The sequence below is a fragment of the Sphaerodactylus townsendi genome, linkage group LG03 (genome assembly GCF_021028975.2).
Source record: "Sphaerodactylus townsendi isolate TG3544 linkage group LG03, MPM_Stown_v2.3, whole genome shotgun sequence".
NCBI classification, from domain to species: domain Eukaryota; kingdom Metazoa; phylum Chordata; class Lepidosauria; order Squamata; family Sphaerodactylidae; genus Sphaerodactylus; species Sphaerodactylus townsendi.
The window spans coordinates 47,180,999-47,199,332 of record NC_059427.1 but is presented as its reverse complement, the minus strand read 5'-3'; the positions used below and the strand labels follow the sequence as shown (position 1 = coordinate 47,199,332).

At 44.4% G+C, this 18,334-nt stretch overlaps 1 protein-coding gene across 1 annotated transcript in view; it reads left to right on the top strand.

Moving 5' to 3' along the window:
- LG03H3orf20 (linkage group 03 C3orf20 homolog) overlaps positions 1-18,334 on the top strand; it is a 78,772-nt gene that overhangs the window by 20,853 nt on the left and 39,585 nt on the right. The window contains exons 10-13 of the mRNA XM_048487329.1: positions 1,101-1,221; positions 5,178-5,391; positions 8,354-8,666; positions 11,063-11,170. Of these exons, the coding sequence (XP_048343286.1) occupies positions 1,101-1,221; positions 5,178-5,391; positions 8,354-8,666; positions 11,063-11,170 (756 nt within the window). The remainder of the gene's footprint in view (positions 1-1,100; positions 1,222-5,177; positions 5,392-8,353; positions 8,667-11,062; positions 11,171-18,334) is intronic.

The window sequence follows — 18,334 nt, the reverse complement described above, 5'->3', positions numbered from 1 at the left end:
CTTTAGCTAACATATCCCCTCAGCCTGGTTTTATGCTTATCAGCCAAAGCAAACTCTACTGTAAAGGCTCGTTGACAAACCATACCTCTATCTCTCACTTTGTCTGTGGGGGCGATGGGGGGCAGGGGCGGGGGAGGAATAAAAACAGTGTTCCACATTGGGCTGTTTTTCAAATTGCTTCCCTAGAGTTTCATTGACCTTTGAAGAATAACCCCCAGGAACTACACTGAAACCTACATTAAAGGGAGCCTCTTCTTGTTAAGAGCCAATTTCCAGGTCTTTTTCTAAATATTTATATTGTGGGTGCACTTTTGAGGAAAGACAGCCTTCCCATTAAAATGCTTTATTACCCCACAGGCTGCTTTTGTAAGCTGACTGAATGATATATTTCCCAGCCACTTGGTGTTAATTGGGCTATTCTTTAGATTAAGAATTCACCATTGTCCCAGCTGGCCTTTTCCCTTCCCTACTGTTTGCACTTTTTAGCTACAGAACACACATATGCAGAAATAATACAAAAATACACATTTTAATGGTACTAAAATAAAAATGTGGGTACAAATGTTAAGAAAATGAAAATGTATTGTAATCCACGTAGATACAGTCTGGTATATTGTTAATGCATATGGCATTAAAGTCAGTAACTAAAGTGACCCCGATTCCCAGAGTGGATATCTTCTTATCAAACACAAGTGGCTCCCATTGTCCACCACTATGAGTGGTAGTGGGAAAATAATAAAAACAATGACCATCAGCTTGACAGTGTGACGTCACTTCCAGGGAACAACCCAGATGTGATGTTAGTCCTCTCTACGAAGTGCAAGGAACACTATAGTTTCACTATACAGTTTTTGGCAATTCCTAAATAGAACTGACGTGACTGACGGTGGCCATACCCGACAACCACACTTCTTAGCAGGAAGGACTTCATCAAATCTGTAATAGGATACTGCAGAATAGATACAATATCATTGAAGACATGGATTGTGCCATAAAGAAGCTATTATCAGAGGTGTATCTTGGGGAGTGTGGGCCACCTGTAACTCTCAGATCAAAACTGGCATAAGCCTTATTTCATCTATCATTTTCTATTTATAAAGATATTTTCAAAGACCAGTGAAACTGAGGAAGATGATCAGTGGACCAGAATCTTAGTTGACAGCAAGAGGAGGTTTGAGAGGATTGTGAAACAATTTGTCAATGCTGTTTTGCTGACTGCAGGTAGTCATGAATTTTGCCTCTCTTAAAATGTCCACAATGTATAGAATTTACTTTGTGCCTGGGTGGTTCTGCCCTACACATAAATACAAGGGGTGATGGCTAGAGTTGCCAGGTACCAACTGGCAGAGGCGGAGCTATCAGAGGACGGGGGACGCGCATTGCACTGAGTGCGCGCCTGGGGGGCAGAAAATAGCCCCCCATGGTGCCCCCCCTCGCCCCATAGTGCGCTCCCCCACACACTTACCTTAGTTCATCTGGAAAGTGCAGGCTGGAAAAAGCAATCTGTTCACTTGAGGCTGAAAATGGCCTGGAAGGAGGAAGTGTAGTTCCCACCAGGCCATTTTCAGCCTCAAGTGAACGGGTTGCTTTTTCCAGCCTGCACTTTCCAGATGAACTAAGGTAAGTGTGTGTGATATGGGGAGGGGGGTGGGGCAGAAAACGCAGAGTGCACACCACAAAGTGCGCACTGGGTGCAGTATGGCCCAGCTATGCCTCTGCCAACTGGGGGCAGGAGGTCTTCAGTTTTCAGTTCCCATTGACTGCTGCTGCTCTTGTGGTTGGCTAGAGAAAAATAAGGTAATGAATTGCCATTGGTGCAGTGGTGTTACATCATTTCCAGGGAAATCTTAGAAGTGATATCATGCCACTCTAGGAATTGTCATAGAGTCTTTGGTAAAGCCACAACGTTTCTAGCAATTCCTAGAGCACACTGATGTAATTTCTGGATTTTCCCTAGAAGTAACAAAGTTTTGATGCAGCGATAGTGTCCCCCCAGCCTATTGCTGGTTGCTAGCTGCTGGCTGGCAACCTTAGTGTTGGCACACTCTAAAAGAGAAATGAGGGTTGTGTAATTTGACTAACTTTATTTGAAAAAGCTGAAATGGTCTTGAAAAAGCTTGAAATGGTCAGGCATTGCAAAATGGTCTTTTATCAAGTGAAACCTGGGTACATAACAGTGCCATCACCCCTGTCTAAGGGACGAATTAGACTTTACATCTGACGTCATCAGGATTGCCTGACCTATGACAGGACACAGGGAAATTAATATTCCCAAGACCTCCATGGCCCTATTTGGCTTGGGAGTATGGCAGGGGAGGAGCTTCAGCCTCCCCTCATGCCCCTTTGCAGTACACTGAGATATGGTATGCCAGTTCACTGAAAGAAAAGAAATAGGATTGATGAAAAATTATGAGCAATACCCCCTACAAGGTCCTGCAAAGGAAAGCACGATAGATCTATCACTGCAGGTTCCTGTACCTTTTCTGAGGCATCTGGTCCTTGAAGAGGAACTGCATAGAAATTCTGATGAGTCAGACATGGCAGTACAGACAAAGGATAATATACCCAAAGCACAGTCACTTTGGACCTAGCATGTCCTGAACCCCAAAGCTCAGATATCAATGGAATGGGCTTCTCTTTTGAATACAGAACTCTAACAGGAAGATAAACAGAAACAGTTTTAGTCAACATATGGGACATTCTTAAATACTGGATTGCCCTGATCTGGATGCCCCAGACTAGCCTAATATTATCAGATCTCATAAGGTAAGCAGGGCTGGCCCTGGCTAGTGTTTATATGGGAGACCACCAAGGAAGTCCAGGGTCATGATGTAGGGGCAGGAAGTGACAAATAACCTCTGAACAGCTCTTTCCTTGAAAACCGTGCCAGAACTATGACTTGTTGGCACTTCTCATCACCAAATATTAGATTATATGTTTAATTAAAGGAATAGGGTGAATTGTGATGTTTCTTTAAATGCATGCTACAAGTGGGTGGTTGCCCTTCTGGGCATTTTGGTGGGTGCTATATTGTTTTTAGTGGTGGTTCTCTATTCTGGGTTGAGTTGACTGTTTAGCTGTCCTTTAGCTGTCTCTGCAGGAGGCTATGCTGTTGATCACTTGAAAACCTTTAGTAAAATTGGTTTCTTGAACAAGTGTGTTACAATCTTTGTTCCGACCTGTGTCTAGCAAAGCCAGAATAACGTCTATGGAACAGTCATATTAGCAGAATAAATTATACAAATAGATCATGCTAATCTGCTCTGTTTGCATAATTTATACAAGTTGCAGAGCTTCATTTTTTCATGGTGCAGAATTACCCACAGAGCATACCATGCCCTGACTTTAATGTATTTCAGCGCTGCATAATTAATTCTCATATAGGTCACTACTGTAGTTGAGTTTGCACAATATTTCCACTTTCCCTTTTGCTCATCCCGCTTAGCATTGTAGGAGAAAAGAGATTTCTAGTCAGCTGTTCATATTTCAGACACGGCAAAGAATGAATTCTAAAGTGGCCATTGGCTTGGAAGTGTTGGCGCTGTAGTGGAAAGAAAGGAGAAAAGCTAGAGGAAAGGTCTTGAACAGACAGGGCCTGATATGGATATGTTTCTATGGCTGATTACCCACTGCAGTCTGGTCCCTGCCCTTGCTGCAATCTGGTGCAAAGTTTGCGCCAGAAGTGCTCTTGCTTTCCCCACGGAAAGTGAGAACCATGCACAGGACAAGAGGAAGCACATCAGGAGAAGATTTCGATCCCACCTCACACCAGAGTTCCAGTGGGTAAACAGCTAATGGGGAGGGAAATGATTAGTTACAAGCAGGAGTATACCGCCCAGGGGGACATATGGGGTCATATGTCCCCAGGTGGTGCCCATTTAGTCACGTGGGGGGCAGAAAATCGCCCCTCCTCCTTCCCTCCATCACACCAGGGCCATTGGAGGGTAGCTGCTGTGGGCCTGCTGGGGACAGGCAGTATGCCCCTCCTCCTTCCCCCTCACACTCAGGGATGTCAGAGGGGAGCTGCTGCGGGCCTGCTGGGGACCGGTGACATGCCCCCCCCCCCGCCACCATGTGTGGCTTCCCATCACCCAGTCAAGAGAAGCCTGACTAAGCCCCTCTCCTGCTTCTGTGAGAAGGTGGAGGAGGACGGCCGCCCTTGGGGGGGGGCGCCTGGAAAATTCAGTTCTTGCCCCGTGCTCCATTTTCTGGTGATATGCCACTGGTCACAAGGCACAGAAAGGTCTAGTTCTCACAGCTTCTTCCCAGCCATCAGCAGCATGACTGGTGTCTCCTCCTGGACCTGTGCTGTCACTGGCCAGATGCAAATTAAGCCCTTGGGGGTGACAGCAGAGGGGCTTGACTTGGGTTTGGCTGGCAACAGCATGAAGGACAGGTGTGCCTTGCTGGGGGTGATGAAATATGTTAACCTGGCCCTGGAGATCAGCTCTCCTTTGAACATTGTTTGATAGTACAAATATCCTTCTAACCCAGAGTGACCCATGAGTCTATTTAGCTCCTCCTGTCCACCAGCATTTAAATAGAACTCCATATATAGAGAGGCCTGATGGGGCAGGCAATAGAAGGAACCAGCAATCTTCTTAGTAAAGTTAGAAGAAGAGTTTGAATTCTTGCCCGCCTTTTTCACCTTTAAGGAGTCTCGAACTCCTTTTCCTTTCCTCTCCCCACAGCAGACACCTTGTGAGATAGGTGGGGCTGAGAGAATTCTGAACGACCTGTGACTAACCCAAGGTCACCCCAGCAGGTTTCATGTGGAGGAGTGGTGAAACAAATGCAGTCCACCTAATAAGAGCCTGCTGCTCATGTGGAAGAGTGGAGAATCAAACTGGGTTCCTCAGATTAGAATCCACCTCTCCTAACCACTACACCACAGTGGTTCTTTGCTGTTTATTTGTCAGGATGATCAATCAATGTATGCTTTTCAGCTGTGACAAATGTTGTCAGTGCACTAATCTACTGTAGTTCTGTAATGCTTACTGTGGGATGACTTTTGGTTTCCATTCCAAGGCCAAGAAGCCCAGAGTTAAAGGACATTCTGAAAGGAGCCATCTAGTGAAATAAAACAATCAAAGTCTTGGTTGTTGATCACTTCTATAACACTCCATACCTTAAAAAAAGAGAAAAACTTGACAATTGGTCTTTCACTTATTTGGCAGGTATATGTTGCATAGATTATCCACTTGGAGAAAGTTCAAAGCAAGCGAAGTTTAAGACGAACAAACCATCATTAGCTCATGCCTGGGAGTGGAAATTGCGAGAAGAAAGTATTGCAGTTTCAGAAGCTGAGGGGAAACCAAGAGCCAAAATGCCCGTGATGAGAAGCCCTATCAGTTACAAATTCATCACAGAAAAACCAAAAGTTCCCTCACGGTCAGTGGGATTATATTTTGGAACAATCCCCCCCTCCCCTTCTAGTCAGCTATTATGTGGCTGGTTTAGAGAAGCAAGACTAATCCCTTGGCTAGGGAATTCTTGTAAAATAAAAACTGGAGTAGGTCAGGTATAAGAAGGAGACTTTAGGATGAGGAATATTCTAATAAGGGTTATGCAGGTGGCAAACCAAGCAGAAGATTTTTGTTTGAACCTGGAGGGAGGTATGGAGGGTCAGTGGGTCTGGTGTTGAGATGAAGTATGTATAGTTGAGTATACATGTCTGGGGTTAAACAAGATTTCCATAATTATATGTCTCATTTGTATCGTACCTTAAAGAACTTAGAGTAAGTACATATGGTTTTCCCCATGGCATGTGCAGCAAGCCCCTTGCCCTCCGAACTATTTGCAGTAGGTTCAGACAGCTACCAACTATGCTGGGGTTTTCCCACCTCTTCTAAGGATTGAGTTTAGAAGATTGGTAGTGTATAAGGTGCTTAGCCTTAGAAACTCCAGAAAGGTGGAAGGAGCCTGTTTTTTCCTTATGATAACCCCCCCTTTTCAAGGCACCATAGAACTGAGGGAAGTTTGTCAAGCAGAAATAAAATTTATTAAACAAACTAAATGGGATCAGGAGATAGTTCAAAAGGATGGCAATCAGGCAAGAGATAACTGTACAAATATCAGCTTTGGGACAGGCACGGTTCTGAATTCAGCTTCTCAACCTGTGGGTCGCGACCCCTTTGGGGGTCGAATGACCCTTTCCCAGGGGTCTCCTAAGACTCTCTGCATCAATGTTCTCCATCTGTAAAATGGATAAAAGTTAGGGTTGGGGGTCACCACAACATGAGGAACTGTATTAAAGGGTCGCGGCATTAGGAAGGTTGAGAACCACTGGGTTAGATGTTATGAGAGTCTTTAAATTTCTTAAGTTTCACAGTTAGCATCGAAGTAACTGTGAAACTTATAAAGCTTGAAGTAAAGACTCCCATAGCTTCTAACCAACAGAAGAAACTTTTTTCCAAACAACTGAGGAAATATCTAACCAACTGAAGAAGCCAAGTTTCTTTAAGATGTTTCAGTTAGATGCTACTGGTCAATGGATTCACAGTGTCTTTGTCTGGTACCCTTTCATGCACATGTATAGCCTTGACACTATGAGCTACCCACTTCACACAAATCTCCCTCCTGAGGTAACCTTAGCAGAACCCTGATACAACAGGCTGGGAATCCACCTGTGTGTATAATTTCCATACTAACTGATTTAGGAGTCCATCTTCACCCTGAAGATATACTCCCTTCCCTTTACTTATGGTCACCTGTGGAAAGTCTATCGCTGCAATTCCACCTTCAGATCTGACCACTAAATAAAATTCCCAGTTCTCCTGTCTGCGTATTGTCTGCTGTCAGTACAAAGTGAACTCAGTATATTTCTAGTGTCAGATCCATACCTTGATTGAAATTTCCTCAGAGTGGATGTTTAACACATGTACTTGATGTTAACTGACAGGAATCCAGATCCAAAAGCTCACAAAACTCTTCCTCTCAGAGAGATACCTCTTCCGTCTCTAAGTTACCAGGTTGCTCCTCCAATTAGAGCATAGGTCAGCTTACCCAATTTCCTATTCCTAGGAAGATTTTTCCCCACTCTGTTGTGATGGCACCTTGTTTCACTGACTGACTTGCACTTAATAAACCTTGATTTTTGTGCAGTCTGTCACAGCATGTTTACAACTCAGGGAAGCAGCCCTCTTCTACCCCTACTTTTGGAACTTTCTGCTCTGTGAAGTTTTTACTTTGATTTTACGATCTCAGGAGATTCTATTAGTGCAAGAAATAAATGGGACAATGTCTCTTGATTTCTCTTTCATCACTGTTCCTGCTTCCCCCCTAGCCCCACCCCAATCTCATGTCACTTTGATCATGAAACTATCACAGTTCCTGGCAACAGCTTTTTGAATGTCTCAGGGAGACCCAGGAGTCAGGAAAGTCATACTGTATTTGCAGGGCACAATCCTTTGCCTACCATATAATTAAAGCCACACAGCCCACATTGTATTTGGGGATTTAGCTTTAAAAGGGGCTTGGACAGATTTATGGAGAAGTCGATCTCTGGCTACCAATCTTGATCCTTCTTGATCTGCGGTTGCAAATGCCTTAGCAGACCAGGTGCTCGGGAACAGCAGCAGCAGAAGGTCATTGCTTTCACCTCCTGCATATGAGCTCCCAAAGGCACCTGGTGGGCCACTGCAAGTAGCAGAGTGCTGGACTAGATGGACTCTGGTCTGATCCAGTAGGCTCTTTCTTATGTTCTTATGGGATGGGCTGTGGCTTAGTGATAGAGCATCAGAGGTGTAGCTGGGCCAAACTGCGCCCAGTGCGCATTCTATATTTTCTGCTTCCCATGGCCCCCCCATGGTGCCCCCCCACGGCGCCCTCCTCCGCAGCTTCCCCCCTTCCCACACTTGTGAGCCCAAGGTCTCCTGGGAACTGTAGTTCCTCAGGCCATTTTTACAGCGAACAGGCCTTTTGCAGCCTGAAAAAGTTCAAGAAAAATGAAAAGGAACTAAGGTAAGTGTGGGAAGGGGGGGCACCATGGGGGAAAAGGGGAGGGGCCTGGGGGCAATTTTCTGCGCCCCCTAGGCGTGCGCCCGGTGCACAACGCACCCCCATCCCCTTGTAGCTCCGCCACTGTAGAGCATCTGTTTGGCACACAAAAGGTCCCAGATTCAATCTCAGGTATCTTCAGTGAAAAGGTCATGCAGTAGACATGACCTTTTCATGTGAAAAGCCTCTGCCTAAGACCCCGGAGAGCTGCTGCCAGTCTGAGTAGATGATACTTAGATGTATTAAGGATCTGCTTCAGTGTATGACAGCATCATGTGTGTGTTCATATTTTTCAGACTTTCCATTTTTTCCCCCCCCCCCCCCCCCTCTCAAAATGTTGGCTCATTCTTCACAGGGACAAAGCAGAAGCAGATGGAGAAACAAAACTTGCAGGTACCTGGGCAACATCTCCCGCAGACTGTCCGATTGTGCTACGCCACATAATGGCCAAGGAGGATGAAGTTCTAGGCTGCAAGTGTGTTGTGAAAATCCCATCAATTACAGACTTGGAACTTGAAAAGTTTATAGCGGCCCCGAGAGAGCCTCATCAGATCCTTGTGATATGTGTGTTGTCATCCAAAAACCAGTCCTATTCTCCGTTCTTCGAGTGGTCTTTAGAAAAGATGTATATAGAGATGCAACATGGCCGCCCCTCCCCTTGTGTTCAGGTAAGCTTAATTTGGCATTAAGGACTGCAAAACCACGGCTCAGTAAAGCAAACGCTTCGCCTGCAGAAAGTCACACTTCAGTCCCCAGGGTCCCCAGTTAAAAGGATCAGGTGATAAATGTTGTCAAACAGATATTCTCCAGCTGCATTGGCAATTACCTTCAGAGCCCTAAATGGTCTCGACTGCCTCTCCCAATGTGTCCCCGGAAGGATGTAACAATCAGCAAATAACAATCTGCAGTGTTCTCTGGCCCAAAAGGTATCTGCCTAGCTTCGGTCTGGGCGTTTTCAGACTTGGCTCCAACTTGGTTGAATGCTCCATCCATTGAGACCAAGGCTCTGTGTGGTCTGATGTAATTCTGTAGGGTCTGAAAGACAGAGCTGTTTCACCAGGCATACGTTTGGGGCAATTAGTTAGTTGCCCAGTAAGTTTGAAAAACTGTACGAACTGTACTGTTTTTATTTGTTGGAAGCCACCCTGAACCTTTGAGAGGTAAAGCGACATATAAATGAAATCATCAACATTGCTTGTCCCAGTGGTGGGATCCAAAAATTTTAGTAACAGGTTCCCATGGTGGTGGGATTCAAACAGTGGCGTAGCGCCAATGGGACTGGGCGGGGCACGACAGGGGCGTGGCCGGGCATTCTGGGGGCGGGGCATTAATAATTTATCTGTTACTGTAAAAAACTCATACTGTAAAAAAAAGTTCTTAATTTCCAGCTGGTATCTTTCTGTCCATAATTTAAACTCATGATAGAAAGTCCTATCGTCTACTGCCAACAGAAACAACTACTTCTCCTCTAATTGACTGCCTGACAAATACTTAATGCTTTCAAATACTTAATTTTGTTTCTAGAAATCAAAAGAAGGATACTTTCCTTAAACAAGGAACTTTACCATATTTCTAAAACATGTTTTTAAAACAGCCCAACAGGGAGAATTATCCCGTTTTCTACCTTCGCTAACCAGCCACAGAGGAAACAACAGGACTTTATGATTTTTGGACCTAATGGAATTTCTAACGGAAAAGCAGACCCAATTAGTAACCCCCTCTCGGCACACACAAATAATTAGTAACCCGCTCTCGGGAACTGGTGAGAACCTGCTGGATCCCACCTCTGCTTGTCCCTCCTCTAAAACAGACTAAATTACATAAGGTAAATAAATATATGGGCCTTTAGATCTGTCATTTATTCATTCAGGGCACAAAAATAGTATTTTAAATTACAGGAGCAGAAATATAACACCCATGGCAGACCCCTTGGATGGGTTTTATTATCCTCAAACACAGCTAGCAATAGCTGTGGTTTAGGGCTTTGCAAACTGAGAGGAACCTTCAGGGTTACAAAAAAACCTGGCCAAAACTTCCAATCAGGATAACCCGCCCCCCCCCCCAAGTTGATTAGTGCATGTGCAGACTTCCCCCAAAAGAAAAGTGGGGGGAACCAGATTTCAGACATAGCAACCTAAAAGAGTGCATAATATTCATGGAACTGAGGGAGCAGAGCCAGTGGGGGAAAAAAGGGTCAGAGGAGAGAAACCTATGGCAAACAGAAGATGAATTCAGTGGGGAGTGGGAATGTAATATTTTCCCCTCTTCTGCAAGTTGTTGTGGTTTGTCCCCCTTGTTAATTTCTGTTTAGTTACCACAGTTAATAGTCATTTACAGACCTATTCTTTGTGAGACACAGGAAATCTTGTCTCACCTTTTTCAGCTGCAGTGTAGAAATCCATGCCTTCCCCACTCCTGTCTCCTTCTACCCTTGTAGGCAACTTTGGTATAAAGCAATGTAAGGCAAATGTCCCTTACCTGCCACTTTACTTCCTTGGGAAGAGACAAACCAAGTAGTTTCCATGGAGAAACGGACATTTCTGCCTTTCTTATCCTCTGTCAGTCACTATATTATGTGACCACCTGGCAGAAGACAAGGACAGCTTTCCCTTTTCTTGCTTTTTTGGTGGGATCATCCTTGTTTTCATTACCAGAAGCAGCTTGGCTTGCTGTTCCCTTGCCTTCCTTTACCATCTAGTGCAGGGGTCTTCAAACTATGGCCCTCCAGATGTTCATGGACCAAGTGGTAGGGCTCATGGGAATTGTAGTCTATGAACATCTGGAGGGCCATAGTTTGAAGACCCCGATCTAGTGTTTTAAGAGGAATAGGGTAGGATATGGAAACCCAGTTAACCCAGATGAAGAGAAAACAACGGGACTCTTGAGTAAGGCTTTTCTAACTCCTTCCTTTACTGCTGAGGCAAAGTCCTCTGGCAGTTTCTAGTTCATCTGTCTGCATGCCAGAGATATAGTTTGGCTTTTGCTAGTGCCCACACTATCCTGCAAATTTGCTCAGAGTGTAAACCTCATGACCTTAAGGCTGAATGTTTGGCATCTCTTTCAGTGCAAACATGATCCCTACCGGTTGCTGAAATATGACCTAGACAACCCAATGAACAAGAAGCCTCCTCTTCTTATCCAGAAGCATGATGTCGTTCCAGGAATGGTAGTGGTATGTAGTCAATAATTTTCCTGCTTGCATGGCCCTTTCAGGTTCTGTGCTATTGACAGGATCTGTATGGTGTATTACACAAGATGCTGGAGGAAAGGTCCATTATCTGAGAAGGATCCAGTAGCAGTAAGCAAACCTTCATAAGAAATGAAGAGATGAAGGGTGCCTATTGCTTCATAAGTTAGATCCTTCAGAAGAGATGAAGGGTGCCGAATGCTTTTTCTGTTTTTTGAGAGGGGATGAGAGGGGATGCCCAGGGACTGCTTCTACACAGGCCAAATAGAATGGTTTGAGGCCCATTTTAAAAGTGTTTTTTGGGGGGAAGTTCCCACAGAACTCACCCCACCCCCCACCCCACCCCAAACACTTCTAACCTGTTTTATTTGCCAAAACCCAGGTTAAACTAAAGTCGCTAAATTAGAGACTTTTTTCTTTAACCCAGGTTTCAAACGCTTCCTGCTTACCTGTGCGAACTATGGCAAGCAGGAAGTGTTCAGTTTCCATCCCCCTTCTGTCCACCATTACGGTGGATTCCCCTGATGGCTGCCATTAGAGTGGATTCTCCATGCCTTGCAGGTAGGTAGGGAGGGATTCTTGGGTAAGAGGATTTTGGACTGCATGGTTTGCACAGAAACGCTGTGTTTCCTGTACAAATAGTGCTGTCTCCTGCCGCCAGAATTTCAGTGATCCCCAGCTGCCTTGCAAACAGTGGCACGGGCAACTGAAACGGGTTCCATGAACCCGAGCTGCCTGTGCAGAATCAGTCAGAGTTTCATACACTAGTACAGAGCTCCCATCCTCACCAGGCCATCTTCTCTGCAGTTCTTGCCCAGGAATCTTGGCCACTATGTTTTTAGCGATGTAGCCCTGTTGAGCAAGCTACATTGCTTTTTAAAAGAATGGGACATTTTAAAATTTACATTCCAGTGTCTTAGTTTTAGTTATAATTAGGAAATTTGCATACCACTCCTTCAGAGGCCTGTTCATGTCCCTTGCGTTCTTGTTTCTCATTTTATTTGTTTCTTGTGTTCTTATTTCTCATTTTCTTTGAGTAAGGAGAAAAAGGATAGTCTTGATTAGAAAATGTGAGGCACCCATGGGCATCCCAGCGTTCCCACTTTTCACAATGACCTGGCATATGGGCTCTTTTAAGCTCTATGAGGGATGGATCCACAAGTGGGCATTGTGACTATACTGAGCCTATAATTTTTGTTTGTATTAATATATGGAATCCCAGTTTGTTAAGGCTAATGAGCATTAAAATAGCAGCACATAAATATTCATAGTTCTCAGCTTATAGAGTAGCCGCCACCCCACCCGCCTCCTCAAAATAAAGAATGGTCTGAGAAGGATAGCTCATGTCTGCTTCATCTCTTCCTCACTGCTGCTATCGAATCAGCAGCATCAAGGTACCACGAGGAAATTAACAAATCCTGAATGAAATTGGCAAATGTCCTTGCAGATTTCACAAGCTGCTTGTTATGTTCCACTATTAATTAACACTTAATCAGGCACATAGGGCCTACGTACTAAACCTAGTCATTGCAACTTCTATAAAGGAGAAAAGGTTACTATTTGAAGCCACTAGTTATCCAGTCTAGTTCATTATTTTCAGTGACAGCACAAAGCTTAAATAACACACCAGATAGGTCAAAGAGGAGAGAAAGTACAGAGGGGAGAAGAAATAAGCAAAGCAGAAGGTTCTTGTCTCCTCGTTTAGTTTCCTTTCACAAATGACAATCAAATAACCTAAGAATAAATGGTGAAGTATCAGTTTGGGCACATATGGCAACTGGTACTAGGAAATCAACATTTCCGGATCATCTTTCAGGTGTTGGTTATAACCTTTAAGGAGCCTCTAAGTGACCTGGGAAGCCACATACAGGCATCTTAGGGACCGTCTTTGTCCCCATACATGTCCCTGTTAGAAGCCTCTGGGCTTGGCAGAGTAGAGACCAATCTGCTGGTGGTCCCGGGCCCCTCCATGATCCGGCTGGCCTCTACCCAGGCCAGGGCCTTTAGTGCCCTGGCCCTTGTCTGGTGGAACAACCTCCCCCCAACTTCCTCAAAGGCCCTGCATGGACTTGTAGGAACAATCTCCAAGCGAGGAGCCTGTAAAAAGATGGAGTTGTTCTGCTGGGCTTTTGGGGAGGTCAGCCATTGAGGTGCCGTCCCTTATATTCCACTACACCCTTGGAATTATATTTGAGATCGACCGCCACTGAGTTGAGCTGGGCTGAGTTGAGCTGGGCTGAGCTTTCTGAGCTGGGCTACTGTTACTGTTATTGACATTGATATGAATATCTGGATATGTGAAGCTATGGAGTTACTGGAAGTTAAAATGTTTTAATGACGAAGTTATTTATGATTTTATTGGGGTTATTGATTATTGATATGGTTGATATTAAATTGTACACCACCCAGAGCCCTTAGGGGATGGGGCGGTATATCAAATTGAAATAATAAATAAATAAATAAAACATTTGATTCTATGACTTAACTCCATAATTAGAGTTCAGCATATTATGCACCATTGATTCTAATTTACCATTGTCTGTTTTGATGCACCATTGTATATCTTATTCGTTGAAATGTTTGCATTTTCTGAAAGTTCCAAGGCAGTTTACAATGCTTTAAAGACCACCACTAGATTTTTTCTTTTTTTAAAAAAAGATGCCATAAGCTATTCCAAAAGAGAGACAAAAGCCAGGAACACTTAAAATCCGAACATAAAAAGCATTCAGAATTTATAAGCAAAATGCTCTTTTGAATAGCATTATTCTCAACTGCCACCTAAGCCTGCTTGGGAAGGAAGAAAGCAGTTCTCTCTGTGAAGGCACTTCCAAAATTTCAGTGTCGCTGCTGGGAAAGATGCTAAGCATGTGGATGTTCAATTTTTTACTCTCGCTAATTATTCCCCAAAGTTCTCATGCATTATGAAAGCTATTTTTTATTGCTCATTTCCCTACTGAAAGAACAGACGGGGCTAGCTATTCTGCTTCACGTTGGGCCGTTGCTGATTTTTCCTCCCCATATACTGCTCGGCTATTGCATATGTTCCCTACTCTAATGAATATCATTACTCGTCAGCTTGTGCAATTAGTCACTTTTTTCTCCTGTCCGATTAGCTACCCTACTCAAAAGTGTGATAGCTTTTTTTAAAACAAATGAAGTAGGGCTGCTGTAGGATGCGACAGGAAAGGTTAACGCAAAACACCTAGCATGCAAAGTTTTGCGCATGTGTAAGGCTGAAATTATGGGTAATCATGCTTAGAAGGAAGCCCCGCTGAACTCTGAGGGGTATTATGAGAAGACAAGAGTCACTGGAAAACAATGCTAGGAAAAGTTGAAGGTGGCAGGAAAAGAGGAAGACCCAAGGGAGGCAAAAAAGGATTACGAGGAACATCAAGGCCAGCAACAAACAGTTCTTCAAGTGTATCGAAAGTAGGAAGCCAGCTAGGGAAGCGGTAGGCCCGTCGAGATGAGCCAGCGAGCAACAAAGTAAAAAAGCTAAAAGATGACAGGGAGATTGCAGAGAAGCTGAATGAATTCTTTGCATCTGTCTTCACCCAAAAGGAGGTGAGGAAAATTTCTGCACCTGAACCATGCTTCTTAGGAGGCGAATCCGAGGAACTAGCGAAGATAGTGGTAGACTAGTTCTGGCAGCCATTGATAAACTAAATGCTACCAAATCCCCTGGCCCAGATTGCATTCACCCAAGAGTTCTTAAAGAGCTCAAGCATGACATTGCTGATCTTCTCACTTTAATATGCAACTTATCCCTGAAATCAGGCTCCATCCCTGAAGACTGGAAGATGGCCAATGTCACACCAATCTTTAAGAAAGGATCTAGGGGGGCCCCGGGAAATTACAGGCCAGTCAGTTTGACATCTGTTCCTGGTAAATTAGTAGAATCTGTCATTAAAGATAAAATTATAAAACATGTAGAAAAGCAAGACCTGCTGAGAAAGAGGCATACATTGAAAATGCTAGGGGGAAGAATTAGGACTAATTAAAGGAAACACTTCTTCACGCAACGTGTGATTGGTGTTTGGAATATGCTGCCACAGGAGGTGGTGATGGCCACTAACCTGGATAGCTTTAAAAAGGACTTGGACAGATTTATGGAGGAGAAGTCGATCTATGGCTACCAATCTGGATCCTCCTTGATCTGATATTGCAAATGCCTTAGCAGACCAGGTGCTCGGGAGCAGCAGCAGCAGAAGGCCATTGCTTTCACATCCTGCATGTGAGCTCCCAAAGGCACCTGGTGGGCTGCTGCGAGTAGCAGAGTGCTGGACTAGATGGACTCTGGTCTGATCCAGCAGGCTAGTTCTTATGTTCAACATGAGATGGATTGACTCAGTATGGGAAGCCACGGCTTTCAGTTTGCAAGACTTGCTAATAATAGGATATTTTGCAGTTCATAGGGTCGCCATACGTGGAAAGTGACTTGATGGCACTTAACACACGCACACACAAACACGCATGGTATTGGTGTGCAAATGGCCTTACTGCATCTTGGCCCACATCTTCATTATTTGCTTCAGTAAAGAGATTACATAAGAAACTGCAGAAGGCAAAGGGTCTGAACCTCATGAGACCCTGCCAGGGAATCATGCATCATGCTATTTACATATCTTTAGAAGGCTGTCTATATACTGCCTTATAAAGGGACAGCCAAGCATTCTCAGCCATGGAATATTCTTGGTGCTCTTTCTCATTACCTCTTTGCCTAAGGGCTTTTCCAGGCTACTATTGTTTAGCATGACAAAGGTATAGTTGCTATTCATATATTAGAGGAAGTCCAGATCTCCTCCAGCGAGGTTATTCTTCTCTGATGAGCAGGTATCATATTTCCCAAGGACCCTCACAGCATGTTTTGTACTGGGGGCAGAGGTGGGGGAAGCTCTCAAAGTACGTCTTTAAGTATTGCAATTGGCACGTGAGCATGATGGGCACCTACTGGATATGGTCTTTGACACCAGTTGCGACAGGTGGTGCAGAACCCACCCATCATGCCCTTTTGTGCTCTCCAATGCTTTGCCAGCTGAGCACTTCCTAATGTTTCCCTCAATGAAGGAATGATCATGTGGACTAAAAACCTAAGCATGAGTCAGACTGTGCCACCAGTTGCAATGTCCCGTGGCTTCATGAATCCTTTGATTTTCAGAAAGGCTGTGCCCTCAGAGGGCCACATTCTGTGTTCTGTCCAGCACAGCTGATGTTTTTTCCTCTGAGAGACTGAGGAAAAGAGTATGGCTGTCCTGTGCACAGCAGTGGTCTCCCTCTGGCCATTATCTGTGGCTCAGATATATTGTGCCTTGACCTTTGGATTTGGAGTGGGGCTGGGGGTGCTAGCACCATCACGGTTAAAAGGCAGCTGGAGCACATATTCACTGGACAGACCCACAGGCTTTGTGGGAATTAGCATCCGTGGGGATTAAATTAAATACAAATATTAGGATTTGGCATCAAATATTAATGTCAAATTTCTACATTATTAATACATCAGCAGAGCAACGCTCCTGCCTTGGCTATTCCTAAATCACTTGAAGATTATGAATTGCACTTCTGCTCCATACTAATTTGGTGTGCGACACCTGCCTTCTCTCTTTTAATTGCCCTTCTAAAGAAAGATGAAAAGGCACAACTGATCTTTGATCTATTTTACCACCCAGGCTGCATAAATGATATGATGATCTCAGTTTTAGAGGACTGGAAAATGGAGACAATGACAGAAGAAGGCCTTGTCTAGAATCTGATTCATTGTCCCAAATCCCACGTGTTGTGGAGAAAATAATTACTTAATTGAATTGCTTGGAATCCCACCCCTTCTAGTTATGCCTGGAAAATAAAACACCCTTCTTGGGAGCCTTGGCACATCAGAAGAGATGTTTTTTTTAATTTGGTTTTGTTGACAGAGGCGCCAAGTCAGATAGGAAAGACAGAGATTTCTAATGAAAGCCCTCCTGTGTTCCAAAGCAGTTCTTTGAGGTGCTTGTAAATTCCCTGAGTGAAGAAATGTTACACTTTAGTCTCATTGGGTGGGCAAGCTCAGAGTTTCCAAGGGTTCCAGTTCATTCCCTCCAACATGCCAGAATCCATTGGCTGACCTTCTCCCAATACATTTAACCATATTGTTAACATACGATCCTGAGGCTGCCTCTGACATCTCTGCCTTGAGTATCAGAACAGCCTTTGTTAGGCATGAAAATGGGGTTGGGGGAGTTATAAAGGGCGTGGGTTGCCTGAATATTTTGATTTGCCTCAGAAACTAGCTAACACCCCGGTGTTCCCATGTGTGGAACATTAAGTTGAATAAAGATGGGGGGGGGGGATCCTTTCCCCTGACAAATATTGTTGTGGTCACTCTTTTTCCCCCCATCATGCCACAGCTGACTTATGACGACCCTGGTCTTCAAGGCAAGAGACATTCAGAAGTGGTTTGCCATTGCCTGCTTCAGGTCACACCCCTGGTTTTCCTTGGAGGTCTCCCATCCAACTTCTTGTCAGGGTCATGGCTGAGAATGTGTGACTGATCTCAGGTCACCCAGCAAGTTTCTATGTCAGAGTGGGGATTTGAACCTGGGTTTTCCAAATCCTAGTCTGACACCTTGACCACTAACCAGGGGTGTCAAACTCGTGGCTCTCCAGATGTTCATGAACTACAATTCCAATCAGTCCCTCCCAACATGAGCATTGGCTTTACTGGCAAAGGCTGATGGGAATTGTAGTTCATGAACAACTGGAGGGCCACGAGTTTGACACCTGTGCACTACACCACACTAGCGCTCATCACATCTAGCAGTAGTCTATTTATTGTCGAAGGCTTTCACGGCTGGAATCACTGGGTGCTAGCCTGGCTTCACGTGGAGAATTATGTATGGAATACTTAGACGGCATCTTCCTATTCTGTGGCATGGGCAAAACCAGGACTATCATGTGACTGAAAGGATGGCTTTAAAAAGATTGCCTTGTGTCTACTATTAAAATTACCTGGAAAATTATTTCTTTGTAAATGGGTCGTGCACTTAAATCTGTGCCTCCATCTCAAAAGAACAGGACAGGTATTTGCTGAATGTATTGCTCCACTGTTAACTATAACACACAGGGGAAGCTAATGAATGCACAAAGGCTATTTCTGTTCTGTTATCAGAACTG